General features: G+C 36.2%; 2 protein-coding genes across 2 annotated transcripts; one reads left to right on the forward strand and one right to left on the reverse strand.

Moving 5' to 3' along the window:
• The first annotated feature begins 2,890 nt into the window (after positions 1-2,890).
• On the forward strand, positions 2,891-8,035 carry LOC117931296. Its single transcript, XM_034852238.1, has 6 exons — positions 2,891-3,049; positions 4,444-4,584; positions 6,566-6,610; positions 7,440-7,466; positions 7,636-7,731; positions 7,834-8,035. Exons 1-6 carry the CDS (start codon positions 2,891-2,893, stop codon positions 8,029-8,031), a joined length of 666 nt encoding a protein of 221 aa, XP_034708129.1. The 3' UTR covers positions 8,032-8,035.
• Positions 8,036-8,941: 906 nt separating this feature from the next.
• LOC117931297 (histone H2AX) lies at positions 8,942-10,027 on the reverse strand. Its single transcript, XM_034852239.1, has 2 exons — positions 9,736-10,027; positions 8,942-9,469 (listed from the first exon to the last, which is right to left on the reverse strand). Exons 1-2 carry the CDS (start codon positions 9,931-9,933, stop codon positions 9,248-9,250), a joined length of 420 nt encoding a protein of 139 aa, XP_034708130.1. The 5' UTR covers positions 9,934-10,027; the 3' UTR covers positions 8,942-9,247.
• Positions 10,028-10,351: the final 324 nt, after the last annotated feature.

Genomic DNA, 10,351 nt, shown 5'->3' on the forward strand with positions numbered 1-10,351 from the left:
ACTTCTAAAAAATTTGATAAATAGGCAAGGGAAATAGAACCATGTAGGATAAGAAAGAGAAGTGAGCCTTGAGATTTATCTGTTTATTGATTTTTAAATAACAAACCCTAGAAAGTAGGATTTGGGTTTTGGAAGGCAAAGAACTTTGTGCTGGTTTGGATAGTATATAAATCTGGTTTGCAGGTACTAGTGCATGCAAACATGCATCTATAGCCATAATAGCCTCTTCTTTATTTTTATTTTTTATTCTTTGATAAAATACTCAACAACTTATGTGTTGGCAGTTGAAGCCTATATAGATTTGAACCGATTTTTGGGAAGGTAAACCATGTATCATGGATGTAACTGCGTTATATACTTTCCCCTAACTTGGAGCATACTTCTTTTATCATTTATTGCCTGCAGTTATGAAGAGTATTGCATAAAATAGTATTTTGCCATTCCTTGGATGATTTTAGCCTGTCTGGTTATTAATTCAAATTTCCCAATATTTTGTTGCAATAAAATATCGGGAACATTTGTCTCATTTAGTTTGCAAGTTGTGTATGTTACTGCTTTAAAAAGAAGCAGAATAACTTGATATTTCTCGGGCCATGTCAAAATCAGCAAAGGAGTTTGTGAACTGGTGCATATACAAAGCTTAGACAACTAAAGTCCTTCACCTATGAAAAGCATCCCCTTTTGCAATTCCTTGCAATTCCTTGGTCCATTTGAAGGGAGAGAAGCAGAGGAGCTTTTGATGGTGCATCTATGAGGGTAATTGTGACTGGATCAACTGATCATGTTTAGTGCTCATTCCTGTCTCGGTTCAGAGTTCTTTTATAGATTTCCATCAGGATTGCTCCAGGTTTAATTTGATCTAGTGCTAGGGCTGGGGTGTGGCTTTTCTTTTTTCTTGACTTTTTTTTCCCTCACTCTGCCTACCTCTTGTATATCAGAGAAGTTCACTTTTTGGAGGGTAGGTTGTGACTTGTGATAAATAGGACTTTTTTATCTTGCAGAATAAAGGTTGATTCCTTCTTTTCTTCAGATCTGAATACATGGATATATTACATTTGCATTTATCATGACCAGTGATTAAAAAATATCAGTTATCGGAAGAAAGGGGGTTTAGGTATACAAAAGATTGATCTCCTTAACAAGGCCTTGCTGGGTAAGTGGATCTGGAGGTTTGCCTTTGAAAAAGATATCCTTTGGAAGAAAGTGATCGGAGTGAAGTATGGCCAAGAGGGCTTTGGTTGGCGGACTAATGAAGCTCGCGGGGTGTTTGGAGTGGGGGTGTGGAAGGAGATTTTGAAGGAGGCAAATTGGTGCTGGGATAACATGATGTTTAAGGTGGGTAAGGGGACTAAGGTCAAGTTCTGGACTGATCACTGGTGTGGTAACGCGGTGCTGTCCCGAATTTTCCCTCAGTTATTTGCCTTGGCGGTCCATAGGAATGCAACGGTTAATGAGGTGTGGGACTCTAGCCTCGGTCAAGGGGGTTGGAATCTCAGATTTGCTAGAGATTCTAATGATTGGGAACTGGATCTAATAGGAGCTATGTTTAATATGCTGAGGGACTTCAAGATCTCCCAAGAAGAGGACTCAGTGTTATGGAAAGGTGGGGGTCAAGGCACTTTTGGAGTTAGGGATGCTTACAATTTGCTGGTTGCTCCCAATGCCCTCACCTTCCCGGTTAAGTGCATTTGGGTGGACAAGGTCCCAACTAAAGCTGCTTTTTTTGCTTGGGAGGCTACGTGGGGGAAGATCCTCACCTTGGATAGGCTTAAAAAACGAGGGTGACAGCTTCCTAATTGCTGTTTTTTGTGTGGCTGTGAAGAGGAAAATGTAAATCACATTCTTTTACACTGTATAGTGGTCAGGGTCCTCTGGGAAATTGTCCTTGCCTTGTTTGGGGTTCATTGGGTGTTCCTGGAGACAGTCAAAGAGGTGTTATTTAGTTGGAAGGGCCCTTTTGTGGGGAGAAAGAGGAAAAAAATCTGGTATTCCATCCCATTGTGTATTTTTTGGACGGTATGGAAGGAAAAAAATAGATTAGCTTTTAAGGGGGGTTCTTTAGAGATACAGAAACTCAAAAATTTATTTGTGTACATGGGAGAGGAGTCCTCTTCGCTTTTAGTCTTTTTGGAGTGGCTAGCGGCTACTTAAGGGCTGGTGAGGCTGCTTGTTCTTTTGTTTTTGGGTTAGGCTGCGTTGTATACTCCCTATATGCCTTGTGGCTTTTTGCCCTTTAATATATTTTGTGCTCATTTATCAAAAAAAAAAAAAAAAATATCAGTTATCAGTCATGGTCAATATGAAATCAGGGAAGAAAAATTGCTCCAACCGAGTTTCGCCGAATTTCTGGTGAATTTCAGCATTATCACTGATTTTTTGGGCATTTTTCAGCCTCATCGCCCAATTTTTCAGCCCCAAACTCGGCAGCCCCACAACAGTGCACTCCTTGTTTTAAAATATAAAAGAAAGGGAAGCAATGGGACCATAACCATAATCATTTTTAAATTCTATTTGATTTATTTTTGATAATATAAAAACATCATGATAATCTTCTCACTGAGTTTTTTTTTATTATCTTTTGTACAGTAATTACATACAAATGAATATAAAATTATAAATAGGTTGTAAACATTTTTAAACAAAAAAAGAAATTATACATGTATCATTATTTCCTTAATATTCATTGCATCTAAATAAGATAGATCATCGTTTTAAGAGTAAATGTGTTTGCGATTTCTGTATGTTGTATTATATATACTTATTTTATCATTTCTTGGAGTTTCCCTTTTTTTTGAGTTTTGATGAATTTTTGATCCACAAATGTTTTGTCCTTTTTCCAATATTTCCATAAAATCCAACCAGCGATATTTTCATAATTTCTGATATTGTAATGCTTGATCATGACTTTGTCCTCTGTTATAATATTTGTGAATTTAAGCCAGCTTGTTCAGCTACTATTTCACAGGTTTCAGTGAAAGCATTAGAAAAGTCAATGCCTGATGAAGGCAATGGATCTCATTGTGACGAAGATCATTTTTTGTACACACAGGTAAGATGAATTTCCTTATTTTTCCATCAACTCCATTATTAGCGGATATGCATTTATTTTTCCTGGCTTAACAAAGCATTTTGTCTTAACCTTTTGGGATTGGCTACATAATGCTGTTTCACTGTTCTGCTTTATCTACTGCCATACTTTATATTAAATCATACTTCAAGGTGTTTTTGTCACAATGTCAACCCTTGTCCTCTTTTGTCTACTTCTCATTCTTGCAGCACCTTAATCCCAGAGTCCTGGACCATGACACTCCTTACTGGTGCAAAACCTAGTCTGTGTAGGATTTAGCTGAACCATCTTAATTGATTTTCTCTTATCCTGTGAATAAACTTGCCTCTTGCTATTTGAAGAAGGCCCTTTTTTTTAAACTAGTTATAATTTGATGGTAATCTCAGGTGATCCAAATATAACAAGATTAAAAATAATTGCAATTTCATGAAAGCATGCAGACATTTTAGTGAGCATAAAACTGAAGGAAGGATTATAAAATTCAGTAAGCTATCATTTTCTTATTGCATTGCTTAATGATGCCCCAATATGAACATCAAGTCAGTGGCCGATTAATTGGTAGGACACATGTGTTTATGGAATAATGTGGTAGATGCCCTCTTAGGTGTGGGATCTTTCTGCCTTTTTTCCTTTTGATTTATTATAAGGAAATATATCCTCTAGTTAATCTCATAATTTTCCCTGTTGCAAATATTCCTACCCTTTGAAAACTGGTTTAGATTTTACTTATATTTGCCTACTTACTCAAATATGGGAGGTATAAAGGAGGCTGCTTCAATAGAATTGTAAAGAGAAACTAAGGTAGTGTTTGTTTTTTTGGCTTTTTGCTAAAAACAATTTGTTTTTAGAATTTAGGTTGTTTGTTTTTCTATTTTTTCATGACTTATTATAAACTTTTTACTAAATAGAAAAAGCCAAAATATGTAGCTTTTTCTAAATAGAAAAAATAACATATTGATTTTTTTTACTTTTTAATATTTAATAGAAATAAAATACTACAAAAACAACCAACCTAATATTTAATACTATTAAGCATTAAGGTTCTATTTAGAATTAAGTAAAAAAACAAACACCACCTAAGTTGGAGATTTTCTTCTAGGATGTTATCCAACCAGTACTCTGATGGAAGAGAATTTCATCATGGTGCAACAACCACTTTTCTGGCCATGATGCTCTCTTTCTAATTACATCAAGAGCGAGCGAATAAAATGTGGTGGTTTTCATGTTTTTACTGGTGAAATGCTTCAAACAGAGGGTTATGGACAGCATATTGCATGACTAACCTTTTTGTTTGCTTGCAACTCTGCTGCATGTTAATTGTTACTTGCCTAAGTTAAACTTAATGTACTTCTATCTATATGTATCTATATCTGCAGCATGAAGCTGGTCATTTTCTAGTTGGCTACTTGCTCGGGGTTCTTCCACGAGGATATGAAATACCAAGCAAAGAAGCTTTAAGGCAAGATAGATTTGCTGCAGGGAGAGTGGAGTTTGTGGGATTTGAGTTCCTTAGAGAAGTAAGGACATTCTTGCCATTTATTATGCTTCTTTTTAAACTGAAGCCCATAGGGTTGAGCATTTTTCTACTTTTTTTCATACAATAGTAGTACTTGGAGCATTTTATACGACTTTTCTTTACCTATCAAAAAATAAATAAATTAGCTGTACTTGGAACCATCTAAGACTTAGAATAATTATGATTTCCGTGTCTTTAGATGGAGCCTCTATATTTATTTTAGATTTTGTTGATTGGATGGGCTCTTTTTAATGGAAGAGAGGTGTGTCTTTGGTTATTCTCTCTACCTCGTTACTGTTTTGGCACCTTTGTTTACTGTGTGCTTTGGTGTGCCTTTTTTTTATTAGGCATTGTTAATAATATTCTTGTTTCACTAGAGAGAGAGAGAGAGAGAGAAGGGGGGGGGGGGGGGAGAGAGAGAGGAATATGATTTCTATATCTATATATTTCATTTGGATGGTCCATTTTGTAGAAATCCAAAGTGTTTTGGTTTAAATGGCATGAGCATTTTTCTACTACTTGTTTCATACAAGAGTAGTACTTGGAACCATCAAAGACTTAAAATAATTATGATTTCCAAGTCTTTAGATGGAGCCTCTATGTTTATTTTAGATTTTGTTGATTGGTTGGGCTCTTTTTTATGGCAAAGAGGTGTCTTTGGTTATTCTCTCCATCTCATTACTGTTTTGGCACCTTTGTATGCTCTGTGTGTTTTGGTGTGCCTTTTTTTATTAGCTATTGTTAATAATATTCTTGTTTGCCTATCAAGAGAGATAGAGAGAAGAATATGATTTCCATATCTACATATTTCATTTAGATGGTCCAATTTGTAGAAATCTCAAGCGTTTGGTTTACAATCCCTTGATTCCCATTTTTCTTTTTCAACGAAGTTTATATTTGGTGAAACAAATTGTATTTATTATAGGATTTTTATATGTATACAATGTGGTTTAGAACTTACTGTGAATAAATTAACAAATAAATAGATTATTATACGTGTGAAGAGGATTTTGTTGACATGTTATGGATCATGTAGAAAGAAGATATTGGTTCGTTTTCGCACTTCATCAGATAAATTTGGTCATATGGACAAGTACTAATATAGGGATTAATATGTGTGAAGAGGATTTTGTTGACATGTTTTGGATCATGCAGAAAATAAATGCTGGTTCATCCTCACACTTCATTTGGCAAATTTGGCCATATGGACAAATAGTAAGATTGGGGGTTAATACTTTGAATCATAGTGAAGATGAGAGATGAATGTGAGGCATGGTTATAAAATGAATTTTCATATGTTTTGGTAAAAACGTGGTAGTCCTAAATGAATTAAGCATTTAGCAGCACATAATGCGAGATGCAAGACTTGGAATAAATATAGTGGTGTTCTTATGTGCCATAGTGAATGATAGGGAAGCAGGGACTGTGCTTCAATTGATTGGTGAAACAATTTATGGATATAAAAAGTGCATTAGATAGAGGAATTCTAGATTTGACCAGAATTTGAGTTTCATGCCATTGTCCATGGATCTAGTTCTGGTTCAAAATGTTAGTTCTAGATATCAAAACAGAGAACTCACCACCTCTGGTGGAATTAGTAATCTCAGATTGGTTCTGTTTTGAGCTTAGAGCTTCATTCATAGTTCAGGTTCAATTCTCAATGGATAAATTGGATTTATTGGGCTGCAATTCATGTTTTATTGCCATATGACCGATTGTACTTCTGATTTTGTTTTCCTTGTATTTGACTATGAATTTGGTCTAAATCAGCTTCTGTGTGCTGGTAATATGTTTGTGGTCATTAGATATCATTTGCTCTTTCCTTGAATTTGTTTAAGATTTTGATCTAAATCTGTCATTTAAATGCTGAGACATTAAAGATTGGTCATGAAGATAGAAATATTCTTATTTTCTTGTTATAACATTTCTATGTTTTAACCTTTTTTTATTAATAATTATTTTGTCATTGTACCATTGTGCAGGTTAGAACAACAGAGATAGTAGAGAAAAAATTCAGTAAAGGGAAAGTATGTGACAGGATGAAACTTTTCTGTTTTTATATGCACCTTATTCATGGAAAAGTTGCAATATACAAGCATCACTTCTGCATTATTCATTTTCTTGAAAGTTATGCCCTCCTGCTGTCATACATCTTATTCTTTTCCAGGTGTTGTGAAATTGCAATCCATCTGACTGCTAGAACAGAACCATCTGTGAACCAATTTGTCTTGTTCACTTCATCCTCATAAAAAGTTGACTTTATTGATGCCTTCATTATGGTGTGTGATGTATTTTATGATTTTATTGACTTTTTAATAAAAGATATCCTGCTTGAATTTTTTCTCAAGGATAGAAATCTGTGGTATAAAATGAATGACTGGGAGAATAGTCTACTTCAAACCTGCATGTTGGAAACTTTATTTACTAATCATGTATGTAATTCTGAGTGGTATTTCTGTCATCTGCAAGATTGATTCTGTGCCCCAAATCCTTTCAGAAGTAGGGCTGGATACACCATGAAGGCACCAAAAGAAAAAAGGGTGTTTGCTATTGTTTTGGCCATTCCCTCATGAAATCCACCAAAAGAAATATTCCCATATAAATGTTTTCTTTTCTAAGAGCTAAAGCACCTTTCTTGACTAAGAATTATCTGGTTAGAATACGATGAGCCACCATTACTTCCTTTATCAGTCATGTTTAATAATGACATGATCACAAAGTTATGTAAAAGAGAAAATTCAAAGGTCTGATAGTGGATGTTAATGTGCTATGTGATAATTATCCTGAAAATTTTTGTTTACTTTGTTGCTTTAGTGTCATGGTTGTCTCTAATATATGTGTTTCTGTGGCATGCAGTCCAAAAAAGGCAAAATTTCTTCCAAGGTAAAATAGTATGATTCCTTTCCAAGTGGTTATTAGGACAAGAAAATAATTTTTTTAGCTATTCAGGATTACTAGCTCTTGTTGTGGTAAAATATCTGATTATTCAATTATAGAGTTTTACTAACAAATGTTACTTAATATTAATTATAGTTCTTTCTTTTTTCTATAGACCTTAAACAGGTTTTCATGTGTAATAGTAGCAGGATTGATAGCAGAGTACCTAGTATTTGGATGCTCTGAAGGGCTTCATTCTGATGTTGAACAGGTTAGAACCCACTACTCCTGTTTTAACATTCAGTAACAAAACATCTAGAATTGCACTAAACTGCTTGGGATCTCTAAATGAAATATTTTCAATTGCAAACAGCTGGACGAAGTGCTCAAGTGGCTGGGCTTCTCAGAGAGTGAAGCTTACTCCCAAATGAAATGGGCTGTACTGAATACTGTTTTGATATTGAGTCGTCACCATGAAGCTAGATTAAGACTGGCGAAGGCCATGGCATTGGGAAAACCAGTAGGCTACTGTATTGATACAATAGAGAATGTTATAAAGGAAGTAATTTAGGTGAGGTTTGATTCTTCACATGTTACTTTCTCCTTTCTATGAGAATTTCATGGTTTTTGTTTTATTTTTATGGCATTTTGCGTTTCTCCATCTCCTAGGATATAGGTCGACTTTACATTATCACAAGGAAGATGAAGAAATGAATGTCTCAAAGATGAGGTGGAACCAAGGAAGCCAGGCATTTGGTATTGACTAATGAAAATCACAAACAGGCAGAGCCATCAGTCATCGTTTGTGTAGGTTTGATTACCCTCCCTGCTGTTTAATATATCTGATAACTAAAAAATTTCTCCACTCCAATGGTTAAATATGGTAGATCTCCCATTGTAACTTGATAGATGGATTATTGCTACATTGCATTTAGGGGGTTAGCTACTCAGACTTGAGCTCACATAAACTTCTATTCTGAGTTGTGCATGCCTGTTTCTTGACCAGTCCCAGATTGTGGGCCAGAAATTTCCTTCAGGGCATGATTGCAATGATAAAGAATAAACATTCACAATTTTCACTTGAAGGGCTGTACTACATTTCCGCCTTTTCTTTGAGCTACCCAAAATGATCCACAACTCCATTTGAGTAATAGAAATTACATTCTCCCTTGCAAATATTTGTTGTTACACTGCCACTGTCACATGCATTCCACCATTAGACCAGACAATCCTGCCATTTGCTAATATCATATAAACATAACACACTTTTGAACCCGAGAATCATAGATTAGCCTTTTTCCTAACTCTCAAACCATGGTATCATGACAAGTTGGCTGCAACAATACAAGAATCAAAGCAACCCACTGATGAGTTGCAAACAACACAAGTTCAAAATCCTTCACAATCAAAGCCCTGTCTTACTCACAGGTGAGAAATTAAAGGAAACTCTTGGTGAACCAGAATACATCTTGCAGAAAGCATTCAATTTCAAAGTTGAACAGTGCAACCTAATCATTTAATTGATTTTAAAACCATTCAAGACCATCACTTATCTTCAAAATTGTGCTAAGAAATCTGAGAGGCATACCCACATAACAAAACCCATTCAACCGCTCCGTCTTCCATGAATCAAAAGAGTACATGGAGCACCTCAAAAAGCTTAGAACTTCATTTTGTTCCAAAGAGTTTAAAAGAACAAAACTTTATCCATAGAAGGAAGAGAAGATGTGTATACTACATATCTATCAAAAAGACAAAGGACAAGGAGATGCCATTAACACAACTCCCTAAAATTCCTGGGAAGCAGACCCAATCTCCCCCTTGCCTTTACCCGTCTTCTTTGGCAACAGAGTCTGGTGGATGTTGGGCAAAACCCCTCCATTAGCAATGGTTACTGACCCCAATAGTTTGCTTAGCTCCTCGTCATTCCTTACTGCTAGCTGTATGTGGCGAGGTACAATGCGATTCTTTTTGTTGTCCCTCGCTGCATTTCCAGCAAGCTCCAAAACCTGACTCAGCACACCATCAAACCATCAGAGTCTTGATTCAAAAGAGCGAACCATAAAACCCGTATAATCCTATGCTTTCTTGGGTTCCAATTCGTCAAAACATCGCAAAAAGAAAGCTTTTTTCCCCCATTTTTACTTGATAAAATCGTTCCAAAAAACTCTATTTTCATTGGATAAAATGCTCAAACAGAAAGAACCAAGAAAGATATACATCCCGATCAAAAACAATGGAAAAAAAAAGCTCCAGAGTTGAAACCCTAATTTACCTCGGCCGCGAGATACTCAAGAACAGCAGACAGGTAGACGGGGGCGCCGGCTCCAACACGCTCGGCATACTTTCCGGCCTTGAGAAACCTTGCAATCCTCCCCACCGGAAATTGAAGCCCAGCCTTCTGAGACCGCGATACCGACTTTGAGGCCTTTGGCTTGCCTCTACCTCCCTTGGTTGATCCCGTGGAACTCATCTTCAATCTCAAATCTCTACCTTAAACGAATCCAAAACCCTAACCCTAAAATTTTGGCTGTGAATGAGACGGCAGGTGTGAATGTTGAAATGCCTGTTGAGAGAGCGGTGTCTATATAGAAGCAAAGTGTGTGATCTGATTGGTTGATACGCCTTCACGGGGATTGCCAACGTGGCAGGTACTTTAGATTCGCGGGAACTATTTTCATTTTGATTTTAGGGGTTGTTGAGTTTTGAGAGGGAAAGGCTAGTACGACGTCGTTTCGTGTGAATGCCTCATGAATTGGCGGCAGCCCGCTTGTTGGGAAACATTTGCGGGCCCAGTTTTTGAACCGGCCCAAAATGGTTTTGAAAGCCTTGTTTCGTTGTTAAAAAAACCTATACGAAAAAAGGCACAAATATTGTTGGAAGGAATTTTA

The sequence above is a fragment of the Vitis riparia genome, chromosome 14, assembly GCF_004353265.1.
Source record: "Vitis riparia cultivar Riparia Gloire de Montpellier isolate 1030 chromosome 14, EGFV_Vit.rip_1.0, whole genome shotgun sequence".
NCBI lineage: Eukaryota > Viridiplantae > Streptophyta > Magnoliopsida > Vitales > Vitaceae > Vitis > Vitis riparia.